General features: G+C 40.3%; 1 protein-coding gene across 2 annotated transcripts in view; it reads left to right on the forward strand.

Moving 5' to 3' along the window:
- naa15a (N-alpha-acetyltransferase 15, NatA auxiliary subunit a) overlaps positions 1-14,216 on the forward strand; it is an 82,938-nt gene that overhangs the window by 50,725 nt on the left and 17,997 nt on the right. For both annotated transcript variants that reach the window (XR_013497594.1, XM_078210495.1), the window contains exons 9-16: positions 1,342-1,448; positions 1,538-1,610; positions 6,430-6,599; positions 6,978-7,130; positions 7,552-7,680; positions 10,045-10,258; positions 10,405-10,598; positions 11,171-11,279. Coding sequence is in view for 1 of the 2 variants with exons in the window: in XM_078210495.1 (XP_078066621.1) it covers positions 1,342-1,448; positions 1,538-1,610; positions 6,430-6,599; positions 6,978-7,130; positions 7,552-7,680; positions 10,045-10,258; positions 10,405-10,598; positions 11,171-11,279 (1,149 nt within the window). In the remaining variant the exon portion in view is untranslated. The remainder of the gene's footprint in view (positions 1-1,341; positions 1,449-1,537; positions 1,611-6,429; positions 6,600-6,977; positions 7,131-7,551; positions 7,681-10,044; positions 10,259-10,404; positions 10,599-11,170; positions 11,280-14,216) is intronic.

The raw sequence follows: 14,216 nt of genomic DNA on the forward strand, positions 1-14,216 counted from the left end.
TACCCCAGTCCAACGCCGGCATCTCCACATCTTTATTATTCACCCATGTAGTAGAGTCTAAATTTTCTATTATATGGGCTGAATTTGATTGTCAATTCAGCAAGGGTTTTGAGCAGAACACCTCTTAAAATTCTTACAGTAATCAGAGTGTTGCCTCCTTTTCCCCCCCAAAAAAGGCAATGGGGGAAATGTAATCCTTCTCTTGCCCCTGGGAACATGTTGGTGGTGCAGTAGAATTGGGAGAGAAGGTGAGGGGTGGAGTGCTATCCTGAGTGGCCCATATGAGCCTGACCCCACTTAACTAGTTCTGGAGCCTGATCCATGCCTGCTGCGCCTGGCTTCTTGCAGGGCCTGCAGTTACCATTGCTTCCAATGGTGCTGTCGGTCTTGGAGGCTGGATTTCTAAAGACATGGAAGTCCAGACACCAGGCAGCTAACTGCCTAATTGATATCTAATTCCCTCGGGCCTTCTAGAAATGGCTGTGGCAGTGTTGCCCCCCGGCTTTCCAGCCAGTGGATGGGGTCACTGCCATGGCCTTTAAATTCCATTGTATTCTATATTAGTAATAGGCTTCAAGAAAATCAGTTAAGAATTTTACCTAATGTTTACTTTGTTCACTGATGAGCCTTGGATATACCTGACAATTATTGCATCTCTGGTCCTCTCCACGAACATTGGAACCCTAAAACTGTGTTGGTTTGGTAGAGGTTCTGCAGCAAGTACTTGGAGGTGCTGGTTGACTTGCTTTTGTGCATGCACCATCACATTAACTGGTTTTTGCGGTTTGGCCTATAAATTTCAGATAAGTTATTTACTTAATATTAACTGAAATGAAACATGAAAGAAGATTTGGGCCCCCAGACAATAGAGCATTAGTTATATGCACTTGGGAGAGTACACCAGACAGTCCTTCTGCCAGGGCTGCTCAGGTTTGGTTGCTCTTGGGTATATAACAAATGGCGAACACTTCGTTGTTACCCTGATTTAAATCTGGCGAAAACTGTTGGAGCATTTATTTGATTATTGTCCCATGTGAACAGATTATTCTTTTTGGATCCTGTGACAAAATAAAGTTAATATGTCAAATGCATCCCATCCGATGTTGTCCTCCCTTCTTGGACAGATATGGAGAGCCTAATGACCTTGATGTATTTCCAAGACTTTTCAGTTGCTATGTTGACTAGATTTATGATATCGCTCTTGGAATAGTCTACCAGTCCACTATCTATAGCCATGCAAAAATGCTTTCAAAACTTTATTGAAGAAGTCGCTGGTTATGTGCTGTGTTATCAGTCATGTTCAGTAATGGAAGTCTGTTGAACTGTTTCTCTTCCTGCCAGGGGAAAAGTTCAGAGAGGTTTTGGACAAATATTTGAGGATAAATTTCAGCAAAGGTTGTCCTCCTGTGTTTACGACCCTGAAGTCATTATACAATGATAAAGAGAAGGTAACTGCTTTGTTCATAACCGTATCTAAGCTCTTGTATTCTTAATTTTGTTTCAAAGGAGAAAGTTTAAGGGTCTTTTATTTTTATAGGTATCGATTCTAGAAGAATTAGTAGTTGGGTATGAAACTTCTTTGAAAAGTTGCAACCTCTTTAACCCAAATGGTAAGTTTCATTATTTGTACATGCATGACGTAAATGTTGAACCTTGCTTTGTTCTTGGACCCTTTCAAAAACATACACTTTTAGATGGAGGTGGCGGTATGACACTTTTCATCAAAGTGCTGCATGATTAAAATCTAACTGCATTTTTAAGTCCCATTATCTTGAGGTGAAATCATGTACAGGTCCACTATCTCAAACCCAACTATCCAAAAACTCAATCTGTCCAAAAAGTGGACGTTTTTCTAAGTTGCCATGCATCGATTTTAATTCTTGTTGAATGATTAAGATAACTTGCTGGGACAATTCAGTTAGGTTATTCGTTGGCATGGTGTTGGACTGGGCTTTGCATGCGAGTCTTTTCCTACACTCAAGTGGTCCATTTGGACCTGACCCCACCTGACAGACCGGTACTTTGAATGCAACACAGCCTGCAAGTCAGCTTTACTTTACTTTAATTATTTTTCCAAACGTTATTTTAAAGTGAGGCATGTTCATTTGATTTCACATGTCTTCTGTTAATTGAATTAAGGTTCCAATTTTTTTCTTCAAAAACTGGCCAGATCTGAAATCTCGGTCCAGAAGTTGCTGGTTTTGAGGCACTTGTACCTGTACATTGCTGTCATGTCCCTTCAATGGACTTAACAAATGTACTGGTTTTATTTATTTTTAAAGGCATCTACAGATAACTGAAATTGCATCAAGTGTCTCAACATTGTGTACTTTTTTGAAATACTCTCTAAATACCCATTTATTTCTGTAGCTTCAAGACAACAAACCCCCCCCCCCCCCAATTGTCAATTTTTTTCTAGCATACATATGGGTAAGGAATGGGAAATAGAATGATGCAACCAGCACAATCCTCAAATGTTGCTCAGTCAGATACACATTAAACCTTTTTTGGTATTTCCAAACCTGAAATTTGTTTTGGGTAGCTAGTTGTGTGACATTAGCAGTCAGTCATCACCATGCTCAAGATTCTAAACCAGATGTATCGAGAGATTTATGGTTTATCTGTTAGGGAGTGCACACCCTTTCTAAGGACACAACCCAGTTTCCTAAATGCTGAAAGTTTTGGTGCAGGTTGTTGAGAGATAAGGCTGAAGAATTTCTCAGTAAATTGTCTTCAGGGTGTTGTTGCACCTAACCAACCAAGATCCTGCAACATACCAGCAAGGTTCAATGTTAAATCTCCTGTGGTTTGTCCAGCCAGCACCATCATGCTTTCAAAGCAAGGTAAAAAGAATTCCAGTACAGTAGACTATCTAAAATCATAGGAAATTTGACCCAGTCAACTCTACCCATTCCGAACAAATTTTTGAGTTGCTCTGATTAGGCGATGTGTTAAAATGATGAGTCTGTGTATGTATTCTGTTCTATCCATATTCCTTTCATTTCAACTTATTCAGAATGCAAGAGCCAAACTAAGTGGAAACCTGCTGTTCTATGATAGATTAATCTAACCCTTAAACATTACGATGTTGACCATTATCTGCTCTATTGCTAATCCATAGTACACAACATAATGTGAAATAAAACTAAATTGATTGTGATTTTAACAATTGTTTTAATTCATTTTAGGAGTGTCTTCCCCCAAAATTGGATTACATGTGTTCAGTATTGATATTATCCATATGTAATGTATTCCTATTAATGCTGACACATGGACTCAATGGGCCAAATGGCCATCATTTTTGCTGTAATGGCGCTGATTCTATCTAATACTATTATACTATTAATATAATGCTGACTCCATATAATATATTATGCTCTTTATAACATAATAGAACCTTCCAAGGTGCTTCATGGAAGTGTTAACAAAACTTGAAACTGAGTCAGGTGAGGTATTAAGGCAGATGGCTGAAAGCTTGTCACAGAGGCTAGGTTTTAAGGAGAGCCTTAAAGAAGGGAAGAGAGGTAGAGAGGGCCAGGAAAGGCAGTTCAGAACTCGGGGCCTTGACAGCTGAAATCACTGCCACCAGTGGTGGAACAAATAAAATCAGGGATGCCCGAGGTCGGAATTGGAGGAGCATAGAAATCTTGGATAGTTGTGCATCTGAACAAGATTAGAGGTCGGGAAGGACAAGGTCGTGCAGAAATTTAAAAGCCAGGATGCAAATTTTAAAATAAAGGCATTGCTTAACCAGGAACTTGGACAAGTCAACAAGCGTTGGGTTGATTAGTGAAAGGGACTTTGTGTGCTGGTAAACAGGCAGCAGAGCTTGGATGAGCTCAAGCTCAGAGGGTAGAACATGGGAGGCTGATGAGGACCGCTTTGGGAGAGAAGTCTCGAAGTAACAAATGAATGGATGAGGGTTTCATCAGCCAGTGAACTGAGATATGGAGTTGGGCGATCTTGCAAATTTGGAAGTAGGCATCTCAGCAATGGAGCAGATATATGGTCAGAAACTTTTCTTGGTCAAATATGACATGAGATTGCAACCAAACCGGTTCAACCTCAGACAATTTCCTGGGAAAGCGGTGGCAGAGTTTGTAAAGAGTACTGAAGACACTGGCTTTGGCCTTCCCAAAATTTAGTTGGAGGAAATTCTACAGGCAGAGGTAATGGAAAGGTCAAGAAAGATGATGATGCGATATGGTTGAGCGGTATTAGCATACATGTGGATGTGTTTTTGTACAATGTCACCAAAGCACAATATCTTGGTGCGCAATACAAGGGAATCGGGGCACAAGAAATAATGGATGCTTTCTTTCCTCAATGAATTTCAGATTGATGGCCCTTCAACAATTCTTCAGAAGAAATAGCTTTTCCTCTGTTCACAATTTAAAAAAAATCTAAATTTCAAACTATTAAATCACCTCTATCAAATCATCCCTTAATCATCACTGTTCCATGGAAATTGTCCCAGCCAAGTTTCTTAATAGTTTCCCATTCCTGGCAACAAAGGGCGGCACGGTAGCGCAATGGTTAGCACTGCTGCTTCACAGCTCCAGAGTCCTGGGTTCGATTCCCGGCTCGGGTCACTGTCTGTGTGGAGTTTGCACATTCTCCTCGTGTCTGCGTGGGTTTCCTCCGGGTGCTCCGGTTTCCTCCCACAGTCCAAAGATGTGCGGGTTAGATTGATTGGCCAGGTTAAAAATTGCCCCTTAGAATCCTAAGATGTGTAGGTTAGAGGGATTAGCGGGTAAATATGTGGGGGTAGGGCCTGGGTGGGATTGTGGTCGGTGCAGACTCGATGGGCCGAATGGCCCCCTTCTGCACTGTAGGGTTTCTATGATTTCTATGAACAATCTACATGGTTTTATTATTATTTCTGTAACGGGACACTCAAAACCACACATAGCATTCACAACAATAGGTTAAACAATGTTTTGTGTGAACTTATCACTTCACTCTGAAGCCGATACTGTTTATAAAAAACAAAACACTCTCAACGTTTCTATTACTTTATCTTGCACTTGCAGTTCCAGGTAAAGAATGACAAACTAACCCAGCCCATCTCCAGCATTGTGGAGAAATACAGAAAATTCAATACTTCTACATGGCCATCGTCTACAAAATGATGAGAAATAAACTCAAAATTACACACTTTGTCAAGCTGCATATGCAAACTGACTCTCCTGAAATTACCATTGCCTTTCAATTTGAAACCCATTACGGGGATGCAACTGACCCCTTCCCGCTAAGGATGTGTGGCCTTTGACACGGTTACCCACGCAATCCTCCTCCAATGCCTCTCCACTGTTGTCCAGCTGGATGGGGCAGCACTTGCTTGGTTGTATACTTATCCATCGAATAGACAGAATCACCTGTAGTGGCTTCTCTACCTGTTGTCACACCATTTTCTGCATTGTCCTCCAATAATCTGTCCTTGGCCCCTTCCTATTGCTGATCAAGAAGCTTCCCTTGCTGACATCATGTAAAAGTCCGGCACCAATGTTTGTGTGCCCCATGATAACATCCAGTGTATCTCACCATCATCCGTCTCGACTCTCACTAAATTGTCAGACTTTGAGTAGAAATTTCTTGCAATTAAATGGTGGGAAGACCATAACTATCATGTTTGATCCTTGCAAAAAAACTCAATTTCCTACCCACCAACTCTTACTGGTGTCACATTTGACGCTGAGGTGAACTTGTAACATCATCCACACCATCAGTAGGAATGTCTATTTCCACCTCCATAATATCTCCCAGCTCCATCCTAGTCTCAGCTCATTTGTTGAAACCTTCAACGTTTGTGTCCTCTAGATTTGGCAGTTCCACTGTATTCCAGATCAGCTTCCCACATTCTACCGTCAAAGCCTGAGGTCATCTGAACCTCTGCTGCCCGTGTCCTGAGTGCCATTCATCAATCATCCCTATTCTCACTGACCTGTGCTTTGTTAAGCAACACCTTGATTTTAAAATTCTCATCCTTGTTTTCAAATTCTCCCGTGGACTTGCCTGTCCTTGTGTGTGACCTACTCCAGGCCCACCGACTCCAACCTATCTTCAGTCTAATGCTGGCCTCTTGAGTATCCCAATTTCAATTGTTCCACCATTGAAGGCCATGTCTTCAGCTGCCAAGGCCCTAAGCTCTGGAATTCTCTCCCGAAGCTTCACTGCCCACTACTCTGTTAGGACAGCCCTTAATTCCTACCTTTTTGAACAGTCTTTTGTTCACCTGCCTTGTATCTTTTAGAGCTTGATGTCAAACTTGGATTCAGAGCGCTCATGTGAAGTGCCTTGGGGTGTTTTATTACGGTCAAACACCATATAAATGCAAGTTGTTTTAAATAATTTTGCCTTTGGTTTGCATGCTTGCCCGGAAACTATTTAAGATTCCATTTGAATTTAGTTTTCCTCCTCCATTTATAGATGATGGAAACCTCGAACCACCTACTACTCGACTGTGGGTCCAGTACTTTTTAGCTCAACATTATGATAGAATTGGACAACCCTCTCTGGCCTTGGAATACATCAATGCTGCAATTGAGAGTACCCCAACTCTCATAGAACTGTTCCTTGTCAAGGCCAAAATCTACAAGGTAAAAATGTCGAAGAATTCTGTACTTTAGCAACACTTTCTGAAATTTGGAATGTTTAAACACAAAAATTGTATGTTCTGAATTTCTTCCTCCTCCATTCATACCAATCTGGCAATGCAGTCTTTTTTTAAAAAAACAAAATTGATTTTTGTTGTGGTCCTGAAAAGTTATAAGTAACAACTTTAACGTGGATGTCAAAATTGTAAATTAGTTTATCATAAAGAGTGTTTAATATAAAAGTTTACTGGATCTGAATTGATTTGAAGTGTAAATGTTTTAAGCATATGTCTGTAAACTGAAGATTTGTGTTTGCAATCAAATTGGTGACATTGAACTGTACTAATTCCTCTGTCTAACATAACGTTATTTACCCTGTAGCATGCCGGAAACATAAAGGAAGCTGCCAAATGGATGGATGAGGCTCAAGCCTTGGATACAGCTGACAGATTTATAAATTCCAAATGTGCTAAATACATGCTAAAGGCCAACCTTGTGAAGGAAGCTGAGGAGATGTGTTCCAAGTTTACAAGAGTTGGTATCTTCATTGCTGATTAAGTATACACTATAAGCAGCTGTTATGAACATAAGCTACATGACAAATAACATGGTGCGAATTTTGTTTTTATATAATTCATTTGCCTGGTACTCTACATTGCAGTTGGTAAGGATACTTCATAAAAATGGTAGTTTGCTGTCTGGAAAAGAGAACTTTTAAAAGCACATCCTAGAATTATTGTGTACTGATAATGTACATGACATGCATAACTTTTTGTTCTAATGGTTTAATTGGTTGCTTAACCGAGTAACTGAGCTAAGCTTGGTGCATCATTTCCACTGAATGTCCTTATTAACCACTTGGTGTAATAGTTAGCTCGGATAAGGTATAATTTCCAAATTATGTGTCACTGAACTTTCAGGTTATATGCTCATTTGTAACTTTTTTTTTAATTAGGAAGGAACAGCTGCAGTGGACAATCTGAATGAGATGCAATGTATGTGGTTCCAGACAGAATGTGCTCTGGCCTATCAGTCAATGAACAAATATGGAGAGTCTCTGAAGAAGTGTCATGAAATAGAGAGGGTAAGTTCAAGAAAGCAGAATATCTTTGTGTGGCATTAAATGTATTGCTGTTTCTGAAGTGGGTGGCAGGGAGAAAATCCGATGTCAGATAGTTCCAAGTAATGCAAAAAGCAAGCGCTGCTCTGTCCCCCCCATGTTTGCCTTTGTATTTCTTTATTTAAAAAGTTACTGCTCACTTGTAGTTGGATTGTTGCACTGTGTTACAGCTTCATTCAGAATGCAGATAGTCTTTTCTGAGCCTAGCATGTGCCTTCATCCTCTGTTATGTATGGGTTAGTTGTAGCCAAGGTTTAACTATTAACTTTGAATTATGGCCAATTACTTACTGGTGAATGGCAGGTCTCCCATCAGTTAGGAGGAAGGAAAATAGAACTATCAGGCTGCTATATACAAGCCAAACTATTTGTTCAGTTTCATTTACAACAAGTAAGGGAATATATTAAAGCAAAAAGACACAAATAGTAGCCGGTAAACGGATTCCACTTTTAGGTCCAAAATTCTTGCAGCTCTTGTGATGCATTAAAAAAATTACTCATTATGTTCCTTTACACTTCTCAAAAAGGCTACCGAACGGCTCATGTACCACAAATGGATTTGTGGGTTATAGAATGTAAAACCATTCTCCATCATTCTTTGATGAAAGATGTCCAACTAGGTACACTGACTCAGCAATAAGTCAATGATGTTGGGAATATGTTACTTCAGTGGTTACTTTGTCCCAGTTGAGACAGAAGACTGGTTTTCAATTCCAAATTGCAGATTGAAGCATCGTAGATCATTTAGGAAACATACTATCCAAAACGATGACAAACTCAAAGTTAATACAGCTTCCATAAGTACTGGTCACCTATAGATCAACTTAACCACTGAACACAGGAATCTTCATCGACTTTCTACTTTTAAAACTTTGAAATATACCACCTAAAATCAAAATTGAGACAATTCTTAGTCTGAGATTGATTTGAAGACTGGAATTTTATTCTCTAGTAGCTGATTGAAATAGTTCTTTTAACCCAAATATACTTGTGCTTGCATTGTTAAATTTAAATACACAATCATTTGTTCCCTTTCACTAAAAGCTTACTCTGCCAAAAGATGCATTCTTGCGCTTCAGTCTAGTAACTGAAAATACTGTAGTTAAAGAAGGATATCCCAAGTCTTCTCAAATGCCGAGTTAACCCTAATGGGTGGCACAGTGGTTAGCACTGCTGCCTCACAGCGTCAAGGACCCAGGTTCAATTCCCAGCTTGGGTCACTGTCTGTGTGGAGTCTGCGCGTTCTCCCCGGTTTCCGCCCACAGTCCGAAAGACGTGCTGGTTAGGTGCATTGGCCAGACTAAAATTCTCCCTCCGTGTACCCAAACAGGCGCCGGAGTGTGGCAACTAGGGGATTTTCACAGTAACTTCGTTGCAATATTAATGTAAGCCTACTTGTGACACTAGTAAATAAACTTGTAGTGTTTGTGACTAATTTCCTATATTATAATGGAAACAAACATTCTGCCAATAACCATCTATGGTTGTAATGAATACAGTTTGAACTGTTTTGGATTCAGTGGCTGTCAGTTGGAATTAAGAAGCACTATATTTAGCATGAAAATTCTGGTATGGCGAGTGCATTCACTACAAAAAACAGCTTGCTTGGGACTATCTTGAAGCGAGGTGAACAGTACATCTATTACATAATATTAACGGGATGTAAACTTGCTAGAACTGAACAGCAGTTCCAATTAATGAAATATGAAGATGAAATGTTAAATTTTGCACAAGTAAATTCCATATCTTATCTGGAATGTTTAACGTCGCTGGAATGTTTCCCAAAGGTTTTATTCTTGCTTGGCTTTGCCAATTGCATTGCAAAATATCTTGCACATCATATTTTTGTGAATTAAAACTTTTGCTGTTTTCCTTCATTGTAATCTAAAAAGGCAAAAATAGCTACTCGTAGTTATTTTTATACTGGTGTTGGTGACTTTGAAGGGATACTAGTATTGATATAAGCCCATGGGATTCAATGGAATGTGGGTTTCTGTTCTTATTTCAAATATTTAAATCTATTTAGTCATATTTCAGAAAACCAGTTATTAAAAACTGAAAAGAAAGGGAGGAATTTTAACACCATTCCCACTGGCAGGATCTTCTGTTCCTGCTGAAGTTGATGGAGTTTAGAGTGGCTAGCCACATTGACAGGACCATAAAATTCCACCCCTTCTGTCTCAAACTAGTTGCTCCTTAGATCCACTGGACTGGAGAACAGCATATTTGCACATGATTATAAAATGGAACATTAAGAAATCAATGGTTTACCTTTATGCACTTCTATCTGTAAGATTCCGTGCTGATTTTAAGCTTTTTTTTAAAATAGCATTTTGCAGAAATTACAGACGACCAGTTTGATTTCCACACGTATTGCATGAGGAAAATGACATTGAGGTCGTATGTGGATTTACTTAAGCTAGAAGATGTGCTCCGGTGTCATCCATTTTATTTTAAAGCTGCAAAGGTGGCTATTGAGATCTACCTGAAACTTCATGATCATCCACTAACTGACGAAAACAAAGAATTGGAAGCTGATACAGGTATTTGTTGACTTCTGGTTAAATAATTTAATCTTGTTCTTCCTCCTTTCTTGTTCTTGATAAACATGGTAGCCAACAGCAAATGGGCTAGTTGGTTTATTTTGTTCATTCCCAAAACATTAAATGCCTGTTTTCTTTTCCTGCAGCGAATCTGTCAGATAAAGAGTTAAAGAAGTTACGGAATAAGCAGCGTCGGGCGCAGAAGAAGGCACAATTGGAGGAAGAGAAGAGGAATGCAGAAAAAGAGAAGCAACTGAAAAATCAACGCAAGAAGAAGGAAGAGGATGAGGAAGAGATTGGTGCACAAAAGGAGGAGCTAGTACCCGAAAAATTAGCAAAGGTATGCAATAAAGCTTGTGTAGTTACTCTGAATTTCGGGTTGTCTATGTGGAGTAGATTAACAAATATTCTATGCAACCAAGAACTTGGGATGCCTTTGTGATTATAGTTTTTGAACTTCTGTTTTTCTTGGGAACTTGAGAGAGCTCCTTGTTTTGAATCCTATTTCTTCCCTGCCTTTCCTGCCCTTCAGCCAAAGTAGTCCCTTGTTTAAACTGAATTTTCTAAACCGTAATGTTAAAAATGCAATGTGTCGACCTGATATTTCACGATTAGCCAAACTAGTTCGCTATCTCTTGCGCACCAGGAAAGCCTTTGTTCTGTGCAGCATTATTTCACCTAAATAAGACAGCCGTTCATTTGCCACAGTTTTGCAACACTGTTTGTGAGATGAGGAATTGTGCGGAGTCTCTGCTCCCAAATACTGTCTCGTGAACTTGGTGGAAGTGCTCTTGGATGTCAGGGAGGACCAATTGGTGTCCTCACCACCGGTGGTACCAACATAAACATTGTCGCTAGAGCTTTTGCAGCATCAAAACCAGGGTCTTAACAAGTTTGTTTTCTGTTAAATAGGTGGACAGTCCACTTGAAGAAGCCATTAAATTTTTGACACCTCTTAAAACCTTGGTAAAGAACAAAATTGAAACCCATCTTTTTGCTTTTGAGATCTACTATAGAAAAGGTAAGTAATTAGCAATGTGTGAGATGCTCAGTCACTTGCCAAACATTGACCACAAACAGTAAGAGTTCAGTACAGTAGGTGGATGGCCATCAGAAGATTAGGAAGAGGCTGCAAATATTAGGGGTCTGGGTGTGTATCACTCTCAGACCGGTATTCAATATTGGAAGTTTCTTGGAGTGATGGTGCATTGAAGGGGTGCAGTCCAGACCATGGCACCAATAGGCAAGGGACAGGAGGGAATAGCAAAAGCAGACATGCAGTCATAATAGATGATTTCATACTTAAGGGGGCAAGCAAGCATTTCTGAAACCATCAAGTCCTCGTTGCTGAGTTGCCTCTCTGGTCCCAGGCTAAAGGACGTCACGGGATGTGCAATATTTTGCAGGGGGGAGGAGAGTGAGCCAACAGTTGTGGTACATGTCAGTGGCAGCAGCATGTATGGAGTCTGGTATTCGGAGGCTAAGGAGTAGGTTAAAAGGTAAAAATGTGAGGGTAGTAATCTCTGGATTGCTCAAAATAGGGAGGATCAATGCATGGCTTGATGCAGGAGGGAGGGCTTCGGATTTCTGGGATATTGCAGTACGTTCTGGAGCAGGAAGCACCTATTCAAAAGGGATAGGATGTATCTAACGATTAAAACCGATATCCTTGCTGAGGGGTTTACTGGTATGGTTGGGAGGGTTCAAACAAAATTGGCCAGGGGTTGGACAGTATCCCAGAGAAGTAGAAGAGAGGAATAAGATACATGTGTAGTCGTAGAGAAGGAAATATATTAGATAGGGGCAGACTAAGAATGATCACAAAGAATAAAGGCAAATTTGGAATGCATGTATGTAGATACAAAATTGTGTTGAATAAGATTATTGAGCAGCAAGCACAAATTGCATTGGGGAAGTTTGATATAATGGCAGTAATGGAATTGTGGCTTATAAATGGTGAGGACTGGGTGTTTGATAAAAGATGTACAGTTTTCAAAAAAGATAGGGAAGGAGAAAAAGGTGAGGTAGCAGCATTGATTAGGAGTTGGAAAGGGAGGATGTTCTTGAAGAAAGGACAGAATCCATTTCATTAGAGTTGAGCAGAAAAAAACAACATGATCACACTACTGGAAGTGTTCAGCAGCCCTCCATATCGCGAGAGGAGCAAGTCTTCAAGGAAACCGCAGAGATGCGCAAGAAGTGTAGAATGGCGATATTGGGGGACTTCGATAGTCAAATGTCGATTGGGATAATGTTGAAATACAGGGAATGAGGGACAGAATTTCTAAAATGTGTTCAGGAGACCAGTATGTTCTCAGTCCAAATACGAAGGAGGCATTCCTGGATCTGGTACTAAGGAATAAGGTGGCCAAGTGTCTATGGGCAACACTTTAAGAGTGGTCATTGTTCTTGAGGATTAGATTGATAATGGAGAGCAAAGAACAAGGATTAGATTAATAATGGAGGAGAGCAACGAACAATCTAAAGTAGAACTTCTAAATTGAAAGGGGGTAAATGCATTCAGGTGAGGGGGGATCTAGCCAGTGTAAAATTGAACCATTACGTGAAAAGCTCTAATTGAACAATGGGTGATCTTTGAGAAGATGTTTCAGGTGCAGGCCAAGTACATGCCAGCAAGGGTCAGTTAACATAATAGTAACAGAAAAATCTTTGGCACATGAATAGTAAGTGCATACTCAGAGGTCCCGTATCCCCAATTAGGGGCAGCAAGCAATATATGTTAATAGGCTCAGGGCAAGACTAGAATATGTAATGAGCACTTTGTATTGATGTTTACCATGAGGATACTGAAAAAATATAGAGGCAAAAATGGTAGTGCTAATGGATTGGTTGAAAATTGGTGATATGGGTGTATTGGAAAGGTTGGCAGTGCTTGGAGTGGAGAAAGCTCCTTGTCCCAATTGCTTGCAATTCAGGTTGCTGAAGGAAGTGGGAGTTGCAGTAGCAGTAGGGCTAAATATGGCAGAAGTGCCAGAGGATTGGAATGGGGAAAATCTGACACCGTTATTAAAGAAAAGGTGCAAGGACATTCCACACGACGATGGGCCAGGCATTTATCAGGGGTAGGTAAGGTTTTCGAGGTGGGCAGATATAATTGAATATTTTGGTGAAGTAACAGAACATTGAAGGGATTGCAGTGGATGATGTCTTGGTGGATTTTAAGGAAGTGCTTGACCAACAATCACAAAAAACTGGTTAATGAAACCAAGGATGATTCTGTAGGAGGGAGGACCATTGTCAGCTTGGTAATATAAAAAATTTGGCTTAAGGACAGCAAAGAGCAAGTCATGACTAATGGTTGCTTTTCAGACTGGAGGATGATAAAAATACTGGTGTACCTCAAGATTTGGTGCTCGGACCATGCTGAACTTTGGAGGTGTGGCAGACAGCGAAGTTGATAACAATCAACTACAATAGAACATAGATGGGCTGGCAAAACAGTCAGACACGTGGCAAACGGAACTTAATACAGAGAAGTGTGAGGTGATGCATTTTGGCAAAAGTGACAGGAAGAGGCAATATAGACATGATGGCATAGTTCTAAAGAGTGTGCAGGGACAGAAGACACGGTGCACGTGTACAGATCTTCAAAGGTTGCAAGGCATCTTGAGACAGTAGTTAGGCGTCTTAGGCTTCTAAATCGAGGTTTTGAGTGCAAAATCAGGGAGATTATGTTGATAAGATGACCAAGCAGAGCATCATGAAGCTATGGTTAGGCTGCAGCTAGTGTTATTGTGTCCGGCTCTGATCGTTTTTTAGGGTGAAGTTCCTTAAGAGGATGCAGAGGAGATTTACCAGAATGCTTCCACGGATGAGGGATATTAGCTGCAAGTTTAGATTGGGGAAACTGGGTAATTCTCCTCGGAGCTAAGGCGATCAAGCGGAGATTTGGTAGAGGAGTATTAGATTATGACAGGTTTAGATAAAGTAGGCAAGG

This window comes from Mustelus asterias, chromosome 1 (genome assembly GCF_964213995.1).
Source record: "Mustelus asterias chromosome 1, sMusAst1.hap1.1, whole genome shotgun sequence".
Taxonomy (NCBI): domain Eukaryota; kingdom Metazoa; phylum Chordata; class Chondrichthyes; order Carcharhiniformes; family Triakidae; genus Mustelus; species Mustelus asterias.